This window comes from Coturnix japonica, chromosome 6, assembly GCF_001577835.2.
Source record: "Coturnix japonica isolate 7356 chromosome 6, Coturnix japonica 2.1, whole genome shotgun sequence".
Taxonomy (NCBI): Eukaryota; Metazoa; Chordata; class Aves; order Galliformes; family Phasianidae; genus Coturnix; species Coturnix japonica.
Window position 1 is genome coordinate 30,751,787 of NC_029521.1, and position 19,119 is coordinate 30,770,905.

Sequence of the window (19,119 nt, forward strand, 5' to 3'; positions counted from 1 at the left end):
CAGCATTGCATGCGTGCAGCCTTACATCACTGCAGAAGGAACAATATAACACTGCAGCCTACAAGAACTGGAGACAGGCCAACAGGAGCAGATACACAGCATTCAAAAATGCTTTTGATATTTAGTAGCTATAGCTTCGCATGAGAATAACACCAAGTGAATGGTGTTCTAAAATAAGGAGAGCTTGATCTCAGTGTTACTTACTAGATGGAGGTGTTAAGAATACACACATCAATTTAATCGTGTTTTAAATAGACACAAATTCTGTGAAACTATTACCTTTTCTTGCCGAATTCTTCAAGGCATCCAATTTAAAGTACAAAGAAACAAGAAAAACAAGCCACAGACTTGGATGGTGGGATGTAGTTCAATAGCAATATCATAAAGCTATGGGAGCTGCAGAGATCTCAGCTTTAATGACAGCTATTTAACCACATAACTTTCAGATAAAAGGAACCTGGTACAATCTGCCCAAATTCCTATCCACCAGTTCCTGACCTATCTCAGGTTTTCCCCAGCAAATAGTGAGAGCCCACATATAGCAGGAACACCAGATCCTCCCTGCACCGCTTGTACCACTGACTGCGTTGAATAAATGGAACGCAGAGTCAACAGCATCACTTAACACCTCAGTGCAATGGAAAATAGTGGAAGATGACAAACAGTGTTTGTACCTTCACTCAGGAACGTGCTGCATCACAGCGCACCACTAAGGCCAGCAGCTGCCTCAGAGAGGGAGAGAAGCAGCCGAGCACAGCCTCGAGTAATTAACTTAAAGCGCTGAGGAAGAATATTACTTGACAGTAATCTCTCCGTGAAATCATGAAGCGGAGCTCCGCCACAGTCTGATGGTCTGCCAGGCTTAGTGCTGATTAATTAAATCATTCCACTAATCCCAACCATGTAATGAATTTCGGTTCACTTTCCAGAACGAAAAGAAAACATCACTATTTAGCAGGTGCGTCAAAGCGCTGCCAATCCATTGGCAATACACAGAAACCTGATTCATGGTTCTGCAGAGCCCCAGTGCATGCAGATCACATGCAAGAGGGAGCTGAGCAATGCTGTTCTCTATTAGGAAGAAGCTCTTCACCCACAGGTGGTGACGCACTGTTCACAGGTTGCCCAAGGAGGCTGTGGATGCCCCATCCCTGCAGGCATTCAAGGCCAGGCTGGATGTGGCTCTGGGCAGCCTGGGCTGCTGGTTGGTGACCCTGCACACAGCAGGGGGTTGGAACTGGAAGATCATTGTGGGCCTTTGCAACCCAGGCTGTTCTATGATTCTCTGTAAGGAACAGGCTGCTTAGTTTTGTCTGAACACTACAATGAATGGTTCAAAAGCGTTTGTCAGAAAAGAGTAGACTAACTCACTCCTAATTGTGAACAGCTATCAGACTGAGTATGAATCAACATGCAAATTTCTGTAATTAGAATGCCAATTTGCTTTTCTTCATCTGAAATAAGCAAGACCTCCTGACCCTCATACCCAGGCAATCAATTTGCAAAAACTGTCAAGAAAATGCCCTTTTTCAACCTCAGACTTTTTTCTGCTTTCCTACCTATTCCCACTGCGTTGCCTTGCCCACACCCGCCTTCAGCTTAGATGAGTACAACACATGTGGGCCTACGTTCCAAATCTCACTTCTGGGTTTGCAGACCTGAATCTTCCTTTAAAGAATCAGCACTGACATCTTCCTGCCACCCTCACTTCTGGGCTTCTGCTGCATTCGCAACACATGGATGGGAATGTTGGTAACTGTGATGGAGTGGATGGCTGGAGGGGTCAGATCATACTGGGCTGTTGGGATGGGTTGGGGGATGCTGAGACCAAGGGTGGGTCTGCCTCACAGCTCTGCCAAATCCAGCACTGCGTGGATGCAGCGCCATGGGCAAATGAGCAATGTTTCATTTACGCCTGAATTACAAATGCACTTGATCTTTCAGTGGAATGATGTGCAGATAACCTACAACGCCCCGTGAATAATTATGCCTGTTAACTTTTTTCGTGACTTTGATTTAAAAACTCTAATTAAAACTCAGCAGTGGCAACTAAGCTAAATCCATTTGGCAGCCATTGTTGCTAACACACGGCTCATTTGTGTTATTTATTTAATCAGATTACAAGCTAAGAGAAATGGTAACAAATAATTTCTTTCACCTTGGCAGCTAATGTGTACTAATTATAACCTGATTGCCTCAAATACTGATTCCCAATTTTATCAAGGAAGATGAAGACTATTAGCAGCAATGAAAACCATAGTCATAAAGAAATCGGTGCGTGAATCAAATCCTGGTGGAATATATAGATGATAAAGGGTGGGAGTGAAGTGGCACCTATCAGCAGTGCCTTTAGATTCTTCTCAGTAATTCAGTAGAGATTTTGAACAATGACCCTTGCTTTTGTCTTTGGCCACCACACTCCCTCATCAGTAATTAATCACTCTTTCAATATATCCCATAATGAAAAGCGTACGTTCTGCTTTTCTCCTGAAGAATGAAGCTCTGCAGATACACTTTGGAATTATAAGATACAGAGACAAAGTTACTGAAATCATACAGAGGAAAAAAAGAAAAGGAAAAAAAATGCAAATTTGAAGCCTCTGATCATTTAAATTAATATTGAAATAAGGTAATGATGTTATATATTAAGGAGTATAGGAATCAGGCATGATGACATTCACAGAGCCACCAGCACTGACCAGGACCAGCAGTGCTTCCAATGGCTGGATGTCCTACCACAATGGCAGACCTTACTGGCATGGCCCAGACATGGAAGCCAACATGAAGATTTAAGGAATAAAGGAAGCACTAAAACTGAATTGAACTGCTCTCAGTAGCAGTGCGAAGGGAGCCAACAACTGGTGAAACAACATATATAGAGAATTATGTGGTGGAACACTGTGGGGCCACCAGAACAAAGGCAAGCACGGGTACTGGGTACTGCTGGATCGTTCACCAGTGGGAACAACATCTGGACTGGGCAACAAGGCAGCAGAGAGCAGAGCAAATAGCACAACAAGGGGCGTGGGGATGAGGGAATTGCCTCTGCAAACTGGCCATGTTGCAAAGGAACAGCCAGCAAACTCCAGCTATCCAACAGGCCAGGTTGTTCCTTTAGGCTGCACTTTGAACCACTCAGCACATATTACTGCAGATCAGCATGGTATGTGTTAGCCAGCACCACAAATTTCCCCCTCAACAGTACAGTGTTTAAAAGGGGACTGGTAGATTTATGTTTAGACTGAAGCACCCACGTTTCCACTGAACCTTTTAGCAACCATTAGAGATTTACTATTGGGAGTTTTTCCGTCTCTACAACTTGGTTGAATAATCATTAACTTTGGAGTATCTGCTCCTGTGCAAAAGCTAAATAATGCATCGGTAATGCGCCCATAATGTACATCTTGGAAATAACAGTAATAAAACATACTGTCTTCCGAGATGTATTTTATACATCACAGATTCCTCCAGTACAAGAAGCCACCTGGTTCTTTATTGCCAGTAATGAGCACTCTCTGTCCCCTTGCTCACCACTCCAGTTAAAATAAATGTTTAGTGATAAACACCAATTTTAACAGGGTACTTGACATGGAGTCTCAAGGAAAGCCACTGAATCGTGGTTATCACACTTCCACTGAACACAGAGACCCAGTATGTGTTGGCACAGAGGCACAGTCGCGGCGCGTTAAGTTACTTGCTGCAGCATCCAGCTTGCGCTTGTGCGGAGGGTCCTCGAGGATCCTGTTAATGTCGCCGCGGTGCCTCAGGTCCACCGGCTTCTCCCACACCGACAGCTGCATTGTAGGGTTGAAGAAGAAGACCCGGTCATCTCCAGTCCAGACTACACACCTAGTCCAAGTGATAAACTATGCTTAGATCATGCCAAGTACACTTGTGACCAAGCAATTAACTCCGAGCTTAATTCTTGTATCTCATTAACTGTGCATGAGACTCAGAGTGTCACCCGCGCAAGGTTCCTCTGCACCATGCAAGTCACCTTGGGCAGAGTGACTCCCTCCACATAACATGAATGGTCTAAAGACTCCACAGAAGAAGGAGTACTCTATCATGGTAGAGAACAGAGCAAGGGGAGGAGGAATGCAGTGATGTCCACAGTGAAAGAAGCCATGGGAAAGCACAGCTCATATTTTAAAGTGCCTCTTGGTCACAGGCATCTGCACTGGGGAGTGCACACGGCAGCATCAACAACCCACAGTGCAGAGCTGGGGGCTCTGGGTCCAGGCCAGAAACATGACCAAGTCACCATTGTACAAGCCAGTTTATTGACCAGTTCAAGTAGTTGTCTCTGCATGACAGCACTACTTGCACCTGAACTTCATTATAAAACAGCTACAGCAATAAGGAAAATAAGTCCCATACCACCATGATGTACATTCAGAAGAGCTCACTGAATTTATAAGTAAATTCATTCAGCTCAGCTGATGACTTCGCTTATATTTACAGCACGCATGATCTTGGGCTTGAATTCAGCAACAAAGGGGTGACCAATATTTTAGTAACTTTCTGTTTTAATACACAAGCATGCTAGATCAAAAAGCAGCCTCTCAAACCTCTCATATCTTATAGGGCAAAAATGAGGTATATTCACTACTTGGTGTCTCAGAGCTACAGAAACCTCTGTTCTACCAGAAACACTGACAGCCAGGTCAAGAACTGTTCCATTGGCCCCAAGTCTCTTCTACATGAAATAACAAGAGGGAAGTGTAAAGGAACATTTCCATATCAAGGCTCTGCACTCCCATAAATACCACAGTGGTCCCAGAGGGAAGGGAAAAAGCCCTTGGCATTTAGGTGAAGAGGACAGATTCAGCTGATTAATGTAAGCAGGCTGTTGTTGCCCTTTTATTAAATATCAGAACTACTGTCAGGGCACAGGCCCAATCCCATCCAGGAGTAAATGCCTGCTTTGAAATGTCCCTCGCTGAAATTCACATTATGAACAAACAGGCATACTGCAGAATTAGTACTGTGAGGGGAACTGGCCATACATAAACCCTGCGGAGCTCAAATCCAGCACCCTGTCGGGTAACAGTAATGCCACCCCACGTACATGGGGCGGCCAAAGTTATTACTTGACTTGGGGTTGGAAGCAGAGCTATTGGAAATGTGTGTTTTGCCTCTGCTGATGGGCTGCTGTGCTCAGTGCTCCTCTGACCACTGGCACAGATGCTGACGGTGCTCATTAACCATTGAGTATTGCCAGGTCTGTGAGCAGCCACCCCCAGTGAGAAACTCCGTGCTCCCTTGTGGCCCTTCTTTGCCTCTTCTGTGACTAATATCACTTGACATTTAATTTAAAATTAATGTCCCTTTCCCCACGTAACATATCACCTATTCCTCCATGGTACAATGACAGTTTCAATTATCCATAGGGGACGCATGATATTTTGTTTCAGTCACAGACCATAAACTGGAAATGCAGAGATTGCTGTGCTCATTTTTCCCTTATAGAAATAGTAGCTTAAGTGTGAGAAAGGGAACAAGATGATTACATAAACATTTATTTTGTAATAACCAGACTCTCATCTCGGAATAGGGGGCAACTGTTGGCATGAGGACTATGCTATTTCCTTCTTGTCCCAAGGATGAGGTTTCAGTGCTTTATCTGTCACATTAATACTCGCTGGGTCACCAAATAGTTCTCAGAAGACTCAGAAACTTAAGATTTCACCTCAGAGATTCCAGCATCACAGGTCTGGATCTGAGACTGCTGCCTATGAGCCACCCAGCAGCCACTGCTGCAGGAGATGTGGAACTGCCACCCAGGCTCAAATGGTTCCCCTGCACTATTTCCTGTATTAGCAACTAACCAGAAAGAGGAATGATTAACGTAAATCCCATTTATGATGCCGAGATTTGATGTGACATCACACTGTATTTATAGCATCGGTTCGTAAAATGGCATGGAGTAATAACAAGACATAATGGCTGGTATCAGTATGGAGTGCTTTGGCCAAAGATCCCACAGACATCAATCAATGAGAATAAACTGATTTTTCTGCAGCATATGGGTACAGTAGGTGAAAAATTCTTCATGTCAACCATCCAGAATCTCAATACGTGAGAGCTCCAGCAGGACCTGAGCCCTAAAGAGCCTGGCTGAGCGCAGCACCGTGCTGCACAACACCAGCAGTGAAGCACCCATACAATCAGAAAGAAGCACCAGGAACGTTCTGCCAGAAGCCGTTCCTGGTTGAGCTTTGCTCCTGACAGCAGCACATTGCACTTACCTTGTGGATCCCAGGGAGGCAGTCACACAACGTCCTCTCATTTTTGCTAAGTGTGTGATTAATGAGGGAAAGCTACAGTGGAAAAGGAATACAGCGCTGCTGTTTAACATCCAGGGTAGTGTATTTTCCCCACGTAGAGACCACTAATGCATGTCTGGCGAGAGAAACAGCACTGATGAATGACTTTTATTAGCTCTAATTGCATTTGCTTACCATGGAGATCCTGGCACTGGAGTGGATGCCACCGGCTTGTTGCCATTTGAAGTACTGTCATCCTCATTTACTAGTTTAAAAGAATGATCCTTGAAAGAGAGATAGAGATTAGTCAACAAATAAAGCCGATGCATAAGACTGTTATTGTCTTACAAATCATTCCCTTAAACTTGAATTGGATTACCAACGTGGCCATTGTAACACTAGCAGCTTTATGGACAGCCAAGTGCTTTGGGAACAGTCAGGACCAATGGGGTATAATCAATGTGTTGCCCCATTTTCAGGAGCATAAATGAAAAAGCAGCCTCTTGCTTTTGCCCATCCCAACAGCTCCCAAGGGGCACTGAGCATCACTCGCTGCCTGCTTTTGTGTACTTCTCTTTTGCAAGGACAGAATGCTAACAAGCCCCCAGGCAGGGGGGAGTCCCACATGAGGACCCAGCAGCACTCCTGTCCTATGTCACAGGCACCAAGTAAGGCATTGGTGTGGCACAACTGACAAGTACGGCCTGCAAGCATTTTAATGGCTCCAGCACAGCTATTTACTTGTGCAACTTAAGGGAATGAACTGTAAGGAGGAGGCGTGGGAGGAAGGCAGCCATCCAGCTCAGTGCAATATCAAGAAGTGACAAGCATGTACTTAATTAAAAAATAATAAAGTGCACGTCCAGAGGTCTTCCTTTGGAAAATACTCCGCTGCTTGAAGCACTGAGGATGTGCCCCAGTGTTGGATGTGCCAACACAGCTGCAGATGTGGGGAATGACTGCAGAACCTGTGGACAGGAATGTAAAACCCAAAAGAAGATGTGAGCAATTCTCCATCCACACCTCCTCCTCAGGATGGAGCTCCTGGGGCAGCTGGGTGCCCACTGCAGGCAGCCCCATGGTGCACCAGACTGACAGAGCTCCACAGCACAACTAAACCCATCTCCTGGTCACACAGCAGCCCTTTGTACCGGCTCTGATTTGTGATGTTCCATATCATGCAATGGTTTGTAAGGGAAAGAATTAAGGGAAGAAGGGAACGCACAGCAGACCTTGTCGCCATCCCTCTCCACAGAGTTGCTCCTCCTGTCGGTGTGCAGGATCAGGGCGGGGGGGCAGGAGGCCCTGCTGCGTTCTCTGCCTTTATCTGCAAGGGGAAGCATTGCCCATTAGTTACATGCAGGAAGGTCGGGACTGCTCCCATCTGCAGGTCCAGGCCCCAGCTCCCAACCCCAGCACCACACACCTGATGAGGAGCATGGTGCTCACACCTTGTCTCAGTGGTGCTCATCCTTCAGAGAGAGCTCTGCCTGCACTGAGCACATATTCTTTCCCCAACACCTGCCAGCTGCCTTGTGGGCCCCAGCTGCATTCTTCAAAAGCTTTGGAAACGGATTTTTCCCTTCTCTTTGCTAGATTATTGCCTGGTTGCTAGACAGAGCAAGAAGAATGGTGATGGGGACAGCAGCACGGGAGGTGAAAAGTCCAAACCAGGCTCAACAATTTCCTTAAAAAGGGTCATAATGAAGCACACTCAAAATATGCTCATTGCACAACTGCTTGCACATCCCATACACTAACTACACTTGCACTGTCAGTGCTGCCTGAGATGGACATTCATGCAGCCAAAGCCCAGGAAAAAGCCAGGCTGTGCTCAGGAAAAGGGAAAATGGAGCAATGTGGAAGAAGAAGAGGAGGTCATGGAGAGGGGAATGGGGACACTGTGTCATTCAGGTGCCCCCCTGACACAGGATGGATGCAGGATGGGTGGATGCAGGATGAAATAGGACGGATGCAGGACAGACATAAGAGACCAGCAGGACACCTTTCCTAAGGGACAGCCCTGAGCCTCCAGGAAGGCCAGCACAGTGCAGAGACACGTCCAGCAGAGCCTGCAAGCTGGAGGCACTGCCATGTGCTGGCTTCGATTCTGTAGCAATTGCCACAGAAGCTCTTAATTGCACATGAGCTCTTAATTGCTTTTTAATTGGAAGCAGTTGTAAGAACAAGTTCTTCCCCTTTACAAAGCAGTTGTCCGCATCTGAAATGCTAAATGCTAAAAGTGCTTCCACTACAAAATGACTGCATCTGGAGAACAGAGGGGCCATAATGAACAGCAGGAAAGGCAAAAGGCAGCAGGTATCAGACAGCCCAAACCATCAGGAAAAAGTGGCTTTTACGGTAAGAAATCATTGAAAAGATGAACTCTCTTCTATTTGCTCATTTCTTGTCCTTCCACTCCTTCACTTGGACAACTTAGCTGAGTTTTCTCTAGTCACTGAACTAAAACTTGGGTTCAGAGAAAATATTTGCAAGCGGTGCTTTTCCAGGAATGCCCCTTATATGCCAGTTCACACCTAAAATGCTATTCCAGTAATTTGAAGGTTATTCAGACCACAGAAAAAAACACAGCGGCTGCACCGTGGAGAAGGCTGAACCTGTCATGGGTCTGACTAATTCACCACTGAATATATTACAATGATAACAATGTAAATAGACGCCATTTTTCTCAAAAGAATTAGTTAATTTTTATAGGTGGCAGAGAAGAGGATTTACAAATCACATCAACTCATTTCCACATTAAAGGAGCGAGGAGAAGGGAGCGGCTAATGAGTATCAAGAGCATCTCTAAATGTATCCCTGTTCACCAGACATCTGTTACAGGGACTCTGCGCTATGGGCCAAGCTCAGCCAGTGCTGTAGTCAAGCAACATCCTGTCAGCCCCCTGTAAGCCGTGTGCCTTCCTCCCAGGCTCCCCATGGTCACAGCATCCCACTGCTGATGTGGGATGTGCAGCCACTGGGGCAGCTCTGCTGGAGGCCATCCGCAGGAATAACCCCCAAGAAAGAGCTCTGGAGAGCTCAGCATCTCCTGGTGACACAGCCCCAAAGCGCTGCCCTGACAAGGCAAAGCCCCAGTGTTGTCATGCAAAGGAGCAGCTGAACATGTAGCAACACACTCGGATGATGCTTAAGAGACTTTGGGCTTATCTTTCTTTCAGCACAGAAATCACATTAACCCCACTTGCTGCTCTGCCTCTCCCTATCTCCTTCTCTAATCCTAGAAAGAAAAGCTGGTTCAGTGCCTTTATGGTCTTCATTAGCATTCTGATTAAGAGGAAGCCAAGATCTTTCATTCACCCACACACAATGTATGCACACATGAGGAACAAGAGAACACATTTACCAAGCTGTCACCATTTGTTAACATACATACAATAATAAAAACATACTAGTGCCAGTTGATAGATTTAGCAAAACTACATCCAGGCTGGACGTGGCTCTGGGCAGCCTGCTCTGGTTTTTGGCAACCCTGCACATAGCAGGGGGGTTGAAATCAGATGATCAATGCGGTCCTTTTCAACCCAGGTTGTTTCTATTAGGTTTCTATTGCACACGTGAAATTTGGCAGAACCTGAAACACTGACAGTTGGGGTAATGCTGCCTTGCTGCAAAGGCAGGTAACACAGGGGTGGCCCTACTGCTGCTGCTGCTGCTCTCCCCCTGCTGCCTACAGAGCACAGGGGCAGCAGCACTGACTGAGCCAGAGCCCTGCAGCTGCTCCTTCCAGGGCCTTACACAGCTTCCCTGCAGAGATGCTCTGTGCTGGCAGTGCCCGAGGCAACCTCTCATTTCTTCTCCTTTGAAAAGCTCTCACACTGTCTGAGCAGTGACCTCACTAAGGGATGTGGGTGCAGCATCTCTGCTTGAAACAGCACGGTCAGCACGCATTCACACACAGCTCGGACTATCCCAACATTCTGAATTTATATGAAGAGGGAGGAGGGAAGGGAAGGGAAGGGAAGGGAAGGGAAGGCAGAAGTCAAAGAAAAGTAGAAGAGAAGAAGGTGTAAGTCACTGTGCACATCAGGAGTCAATTATTTGTATACCCACAGCAAACACTGAGATGATTTTCCAACATTACTGTATTGAGACACTGAAATTGCAAACCTGTGTCTCCCCAGCCAGCCCTGAGCCCCCATGCACACCCCAGGCTCTGGGAGCACTCCCTGGGATGGTGTTGGGCAGAAGGATGAGGAGCCATTTCTCCAGACACGCTATAAAGGCCCGCTGGCAACTGCAGCATCACCCTCCATTGGCAGCTCATTGCTCAGGGTTACTCTTTTCTCATTAATCAACTTTTTTGCTCCTCTTTAACTTACGTGCATGAAACGCACTGCAGGCAGACAATTAAGCCATGTGACATCTTTCCGCCATAATCACACAGCAGTTTTGCCCCTAAACTTAGCAGTGCAATTACCAGAGATGCGTTCATACCATGCCTGCATCAGGAAACCTGATGAAAGGGATTTCTCTGATATTCCAAGGCAGGTAATAGACATGAATAATTCACAGAATGAGAAGTAGAGGTGAAGTAGCAAAATTATCCTACGTATATTGCCGCAGATGGAAGTGTGTGATGATAAACATGTTATTAAATGCAGAATTAGAGCAGATTGATTCGCTCTGTGAAAAGATACGGACAAAGACAGAATGAAGCTTTGCTCTGCTAAGGGTTTTAGAGGCCAGACCTCTGTTACTGTCAATGGCAGCTTAAATAGGTTTAAAATGTTGACTCTAAATATTGCAAAGGATGGGGCTTTCTTCAAGTGCACACTTGTAGGCATTCAGTGCTTCATATTGCACCGAATACCTCCTGTCCTGACAGACCGAAAGTGTCTGTTTTCAGCTTAGCCCCCAGGCTACCCCGGGCTGTCCCTGCTGCAGGTGTGTGTGCTTCTATGTCCCACTCCCACAAATGTGGGTCCCACTTTCAACCCATCACAACCATTTAATGCAATGGGCACCTCCTGGGCTGCTCCTGTACATCTTATTTCACCCCCTGATGAGTGTCTGCATCTGCTTCGACACATTCCACTGTGATCTATCGAACTCTGTGCTTCCCTCCCTCCTTAGAATACCTCTCCTTGAGCAGTTTGTTGCCCCTACAGCAATTTTTTCCCATTCACTCTTATTTTCCTGAAGATGTTTAACAGAAGCAGTAGGATGATGACAGCACATTCTTTGTCTGCTGCAACAAAGTGGGCTCTGTGTCTGGTGCAGAGGTCCCAGACAAGCATCACTCCTAGGCTCCTCAAACACACAGTGTACACACTCACATAGGTGATATTTGCCACTATTCTAACAACAGAACTTCTATTTTAAAGGGGACCTACTGCAATATCCAGAACTTCCCCATTAAGTGAGCAAAACACATGGCATTTCACCCAACCCCCCAGCACTGATTGCTCTGTGCTCCTAACCCACACACTGTCCATGCAGCAGCACCAGGCACCATGACGACAGCTGACTGAAACTGGCCAAAGGGACACTCAGTATCATAGGACATGGAGCAGAAGGAGTTCGGAAGGGCTGGGAGTTCATCTCACTCTCTTCTGCTGCTTGGGATCTTACTGGGTATTGGTTGAGGGTGGTGAGCAACTGCTTGTGCATTGCTTGTTATATACATTCATATATATATCATAGAATAATAGAATGGCCTGGGTTGGAAGGATCATAAAGCTCCAACCCCTCTGCTGCAGGCAGGGCCACCAGCCCCCACACTTAATACCAGCCCAGGCTGCCCAGGGCCCCATCTAACCTGGCCTTGAACACCTCCAGGGATGGACGGGGCATCCACAGCCTCTCTGGGCAGCTGTTCCAGCACCTCACCACTCTCTGAGAAGAGAACTTCCCCCTGATATCCAACCTAAACCTTCCCTCCTTCATCTTAAAACCATTTCCCCTTGTCCTGCTGTTATCTACCCTATCTAAGAGTTGACTTCCCTGATCCTCTTCCTACATATAAATATAGTCATAACTATCATCCTTTTCTCTATCATACTGAACAATTTTATTTCAACCCATGAGCTCTACTTTGATTTTTTCAGTTCTGTTCCCCATCCCACTGGAAGGTGTGAATGACTGTGCGATGCTGAGCCCCTCCGGGTTAAACCACAACAGGGAACAAATATGATTTGTAGTTGGCATTAGATTTTTCCAGCTCCTATCACAAAATAAATGCTTAGTGGAAGCCAGGACTGTTGTAGAGTTTATTACCTCTGCCCCAGACATCCAAAGAGAATTTAATTTGGTCTTGAGGAAGGAAGAATTGTTGTGCTATCATGAGCAGAATACAACTGCGCTGAGTCTCCCTGAACACACAGTTTTTGTCTTTAGAAACAAAGTCAGAGAAAGACTCATCTATGGTGCAAAATGAAAGCATGGCTGGAATGTCCTGTAAAAGACATTTGTTGGCTTGTTGTTCCTGCCACGGGCGCTGCAAGCACAGAACAGTGGCACAGGATGCCAAGTGCACAATGCTCAGTGGGCTTACAAACCCACTGCAGCTGACGCACACCAGGCTGCCCAACCCCAGCTCCACTGCCCCACCAGCTCCCTGCCTCCCACCAGCTTCCTTTCCTGGCGCACCTGGGACTGATGCCTGAAATCACCCGCATTACTGCCAGTTCCTCTTAATTATCATTCTTTCTTCGATTGTTTTTCCATTGGAAATGAGGGCAGCTCATAGCAGCCTGCAGAAAGGAGTGTGATCTCCTGAGAAACCTTACAGAAAAAACTGGAGTGAAATTGCTGTTCGTCTTTCAGTGTGGTCAGCAGGAAATCAGCAATGAATACTGAAGGAAGATGAATGTGTTTGTCATTTCCAAGGGAAAGCCAGGAACAAAAATACGATTTTCATCCTATTTACATTACTTGCATACAAGGAAAAATATAATGATTGCTCTTCCAAACCACTGGATGGGCTGTGAGCAACCTGGTCTGGGGAGGTGTCCCTGCCTGCAGCAGGGAGTTGGAACTCGATGATCTTAGAAGTCCCTTCCAACCCAAAGCATTCTATGATTCTCTGAAAGCTCTCAGCAGTGTCACCATTTCATTTTCTATTGGCTTATCCACCAGAAGCCATCTAGATATCAAAGGCTTCACACAGTGTAATCCTCACCCAGCAGGACAGGAGGGCTCGGGCAAGTCCTCTGAAGAAGGATAGCAAATACATTTGACATGAAATATATCACAATATATTTCAGCTTCCCACAAGCAACAAAGGGCAGAACAGAATGATTCTAGCACAGATCTTTTCTGGGCAGCCTGGTCTGGTGGTTGGTGACCCTACACACAGCAGGGGGTTGAAACAAGATGATCATTGTGGCCCTTTTTAACCCAGGCCATTCTATGATTCTATGGTCTTTGTCTTTCCACCTGTGAGTTCTTTATACAGTTCTAATATTTCTTCTGTTGCTCGCTCCCAACAAGGAAACAAGTCAATAACACCTCAGTGGCTCTGGGGAGAACAAGGTCTTTGTAACTACGCTGCTGATAAGAGCAGCAGGTGTTTTGCAAAAGCAAACCACACCAAAAAGAAACTTTAAAACAAAGCATGTCAAAAGAAACACTTATGAGGCTTCCTTCAGATTTATGTCTGTGTAATAACGTTTGGAAAGTCTCAAACAGAGCTGGAATGCTCCTTCCAGCTTTTGGGAACAGTGCCTGCTCCCTTTTGCAACACACACACATTGGCATGGGAAACGAAAAGCCCAAAGACTGTGAAGAAATTGCCCTTCGTGTCACCAGATGCCAAACTGCTGCCAAATGCCAGACCAAGTCAACACTGAACACTGACAGCACTCACAGCAAATCCCAAAATCAGAGCCCATTTTTTAAGTGTCCCCTGTTCCTGTGCAGTGTGGAAAGCAGGGTTTGGTCAGCAATACAGACACACAACATACGCCTCAAGGATATAATCAGTCTAGAGAAGCACATACACACCTTTCAGTGCCTGCTCCACCAAGTTGGTTGTCATGATTGTCACAGCTGGTGCGGCCACAGCAGTCACCCTGGTGACTTGTGTTGGCATCAAAGGACTCAGGCGAGCATCCATTCTCGAGGCTGAACCTGCATTCAAACCACAATGAAATCATGTTTTCTTTCCGGAAGACACAACTTCCATTAAACAAGGCCCTTTTGTCAGTCCTGTTTCTCAGAAGAACCACCCAACCTCCTGTGAACTCTCTGCCCAACACCCCCAGGGTGGTTCGAGTGATCAGGTTTGTGTGTATTTGAGTGAGTGGTCCAGCCTGACCACCACATCCAAGTAAGTAAGTAAGTAAGTAAGCAGATACTGTACATTAACACAAATGTGATGCACAAGGACATCTTAATGCCTTCAGAAAAGGCACACACAGCAAGATCAGTTTTCTTAATTAAGACTAAATAGCACACATCCATTTCCCACCATCACTCACCACAAACCACCTGCGTCCCATCCCAGCCATGGGAAATATTTTGCCAATAGTTTCAAACAGCAGCTTGATCCCAGTGAGTCACAGCCTTCTCAAAGATGATTCACAAAACAGAAACACACTAAACTGCTCAAAAGCCTTATTCATGATAAATTAGAAACCCAGATCTGCTGCAAAATTGATGCTAATTAAACTGCACTACTTAAACCTTGAGAATTTGTGGCTACTGCCAAATTGGAGGTCAAATCTGGAGCATCAGTTTCCCATTAGCACCGCATTCAGACAACACAGATCTTTCCAGGATTAAAGGACACATCCCACCATCTCAACTCAGACACAAATTCAGGTGTCCCATTAGCAGGCTCCATCTCCTGCTCACAAGCACCATTTCAATGCTGAGTTGGCAGAATCATAGGATGGAAAAGACCTGAAAAGTCATCAAGTCCAACCAACAGAAGAGACACATCCCTAGTTTAAGGCAGACTCACACCATATTTCCCAGGTGTGATGCAGGCTGCAGAGTGCACGGCCCTTCCATTTCACTGCATACCCTTATGCCATCAGAGGGTTCTCATCCAAACTTCTCTGCATTGTGCAGGACTTGAGAGCATCTCTGGAACCTTCCTTTTTTTCCTTCCTTTCCATTGTCCACTTCACTGATGCTGGTTTCCCAGTTCCCAGCTGTCAAAGCAGATTACTGAGCCCAGTTCTCACCAACACAGGAAATGCTGTCTGCTTCCTTGAATATAACATTTGATTCTGTTATAGCAAAGGATACTTTGATGCACTTTTTAGTCCTCGAAACTGTACTGTTGGTTATCACCCCACTGAGAACACAAGAGGTAGTTCCATATGGTTCTGAAATGTCCATCAGCATCAGTGGCAGCAGTGCTCAGCCAGGGTCCCCAGCACACACTGAAATGCCCTGACACATTCAAAGGCTCTTTAAGCAGCAACAGTAATTGTGACCCTAATGGCGCTTTGCCATTAGGCAGACATAGACTCTATTGAACATAATTGGAACTGTCAGTACGGCTAAAGTAAAATGTTAATTGTGAAATTCATCATGTTTTTCCTCCTCTTTCACCATCTGACCATGTCAAAACATCTATTTTTACCCAGTGTTACTTCTGACCTGCTGTTAGTGCACATCAGAAGCCCCAAGCACTGCACCAGACCTGGTAGCAGCCCATGGAGAGCCAGCTCTGATGATTCACAGCCCTTTCCCTTCTCTATTCTAAGCTTCCACATCGATGGATACGATATTTCCTTTTCAAAGGTATCCTTCAGAACAAGCCCTGACCTTCAGGCTTTGGGGATGCAGGATCCGGCCTCTGGAAGAGTGAAACTCCCCCTCTGCAAACAAACTGTGCTTGTGCTGCACATCTCCATCCACACACAGCCAGGAGGACGTGCACCTGGCACTGTACTGCAGTACATCCATCTCCAGGTTGTGTTTTGTTGCCCTCCTCCTGAAGCCTGAAAATCATATGGATATAAGAAGACACTGAATGTTTGTATGCGCTTCTTACAGCCCTGCCAGACCTGGGATGGCCAGTGTGCCATTCACACCCAACAGACAGCAGGTGCTGGGCTGAGAGGAGCATGGTGGCAGCCCCACCAGCTGAAGGCAGGGCTGCAGCCTGAGGGGTGGGTGGCAAGGAAAGTGTGGGACTCAAGGCAGAGTTAAGAATGTTGGACAAATAAATCCCTTCCAGAAGAGAAGCAAGACAGTGCGGTGCTGGCTGTGCTCCCTGCGGCCCAAGGTCCACTTTGAAGTCAGACGCTTCTAAGGAGCCCACAAGCAGAAGCATCCCTTAATGTATGCCAACGTATGGCAGTCTGCAATTCCACACACACCAACCTGGAATAACATCACGATGTGCTGAGCTGTCTCCCTATGGATGGACATACAGCGCTGCATATTAGCTCAGCTTTTATCTATCAAAAACACACTGCACGCTGAAGCATGACTCTGCGCTGTAGTTTTAAGTGTCTCTTTGCAGTGATTTATTATCACCTGGAGGAAAAATGAAATTATCAGTGCGTCTTTCAATGTGATGGAAGCAATTAGCTCAGAGCTTCCATCCGTATTTGACTCGAGTATATACATGGATATATATACACATACATATAGATATTTTTAATGCACGCAGATCAGGTTCAATGGCTCAGTTCAATTATAACTTACGCTTGCTAAATAAGCACAAATGATTTAAGGCAATCATAAACTTTAAGAAATAAATATTTATGCTTTCCAGTACTTTGTGCTCATGAAAAAGCAGTCTTTGCAATAGATGGATTTGGAATACAAATCAACTCGGTGGATTTTGCTGTATGTCATAATGCAATATAAGCTTTCAGTATGAACTCCACATAACCTGGGCTGAAATAACACCCAAACATGAGCCACAAAGAATGTGACACATTTCTGGATACCCTTAAAGCCAAGGAGCACTGACCCATAAGCTGCATGTTTGGAAACACCCCTCCATTTTAAAAACTATTTCAGTGCAAATGCACTTCACCGTCATTTGAAAAGCTAAGCAGCCTGTGTCTCAATGTAACTGCAACGACACTGCAAGGACAGAGGAGGACTAAGGCAAGTGAGACACTGCATGCTCCTGGGCAGTGCTCGTCTGGGATGTCTCCTCACCAGAACACAAAGGAAGGATCATCCCTTGTGTTCTTTTTTCAGTCAGAAACATCTGCCTGTATTCACTGCATTCTGCTGCTAAGAGAAAACAAAGATAATAAGGGCATTTATTTTGACTAGGATGAAATGACAGCAGGCATGTCCTCAATAAATCATGCCAATAAGAGAGAGGCGAAGCAATTACTCAAAGCAGACAGGAGCTGCTTGGGACAGGAGGAGCCTCCTGAGCAGAACTAAGGGAGGAAAGCGATTGTTGCTGCCCAGGGCCCAGCACCACAGCCAGGGCATCCCAAGGTATGTAGGCAGCATCCCAGTCCCAGAGCTCAGAGGATGGAGCTAACACATCACTCAGAAGCAGCAAATAGAACCAGCTGAGAAAGGAAGAACAGGGTCCCACTGCACAGCCACTTTGCACCCAGGCTGGTGTCTCCAAGGCACAAGAAATGTAACTGATTCTGGTAGCTTTACAAACTCCCATTGGCTCATTCTCTAACCAAAACCAGTAACCCATGGTGGGAGCCAGAGCGCTGCCACTGCAGCTCTTCATTGCTCAGTCTGAGCTGCTAGGAGAGACAGTGCCTGCCAGCCAGCAGCCAGAGGCACACTGGGAGTGCTGCCCTGCCAGGAGCCTTCCTCATCCTCCTCCTCCTCAGGCAGTGAGGGCCAGACCCCACAGCCACGCTGGGCAGAAGCAGCCATGTGCCTCCTGCACTGCAGGACCAGGAGCTCATGAGAAGTGAAAATCACGATGCCTTCGCTGCTGAGACCGAGACTAAAATGTTGGTGTTGTTACTAAAAAGCTTTCATGTCAGTGGAAGCAATGGAATCACATCAACAGCCACAGAAAAAGGACAAGATCCTGAATGTTTATTCCTGCCTAAAACAGATTCATATAATCATTAAGGTTGGAAGAGCCCTCTGAGATCCCCAGCATCAACCCACCCCACCAGGCCCCCTGCCCACATCCCCACTGATGTCCCCCCCCAGGGATGGGGACTCTCCATCCCCCTTGAGCAACCTGCTCTCCTTCTGGGAAGGAATTTTTCCTCTATCTTCTCAGTTCAGGAGCACAAGACAACAACTGGATCATCTTTGGCTGTTTTTGAGATGACAAAATATGTCAGTGATCCTGAACCCAAGAATGTGATTTGCAAAAGCGCACCCATCACTGAAGAGCAGAAAACCCATTAACAGCACAATTGTGTTGACTTTCAAGTCACTGATGCAACACTGAAAATCCCAGAGTTAATAACGAGCCCTGCAGGTACTCCACGCTATGTTTATTTCTAAGTCAAATATGAGCTGCAATGGTTCTTTTTTACATCCAAATTGAAATGTAATGAGAGAATGCATTAACAAAGAGCATTAAGTATTCAGTGCTTAGGCTGTGCAAGGGGAAGGTTTTGCCTGGGAGCTTCCAAGGGACCAGTGTTGCTGTGCTGATGGCACATGGGCTCTGCCCTTTTGATACCAGTACAATCCCTCTCCTGCACGAAAGAAACCGACCACCCAAACCTACAACAGCCCAAACCAGGACACACACATTAAATACGGAATTCTAATATTGAATTTAAATGCCCAAAAGAGCTTTGCTTGCAGAGGCAGACCTCACTGCCATTTCTCCTTACAGTAAGTACAGACATAAAGCAGCTCCTGTGGGACCCAAGCACATTAACCTTAAATCCTTTCCAACTTATCATCAGTTCCTCATTTGTCACTGGTAACAACCCCAAAGGTCCGTAACCTCACAGAG

The 19,119-nt window shown here is 46.1% G+C and overlaps 1 protein-coding gene across 2 annotated transcripts in view; it reads right to left on the minus strand.

Moving 5' to 3' along the window:
* TCERG1L (transcription elongation regulator 1 like) overlaps nucleotides 1-19,119 on the minus strand; it is a 56,045-nt gene that overhangs the window by 12,902 nt on the left and 24,024 nt on the right. For both annotated transcript variants that reach the window (XM_015867621.2, XM_015867619.2), the window contains exons 5-8: nucleotides 14,238-14,363; nucleotides 7,502-7,596; nucleotides 6,465-6,553; nucleotides 3,695-3,849 (exon numbers count right to left, since the gene is read on the minus strand). In XM_015867621.2, coding sequence (XP_015723107.1) covers nucleotides 3,695-3,849; nucleotides 6,465-6,553; nucleotides 7,502-7,596; nucleotides 14,238-14,363 — 465 coding nt within the window. The remainder of the gene's footprint in view (nucleotides 1-3,694; nucleotides 3,850-6,464; nucleotides 6,554-7,501; nucleotides 7,597-14,237; nucleotides 14,364-19,119) is intronic.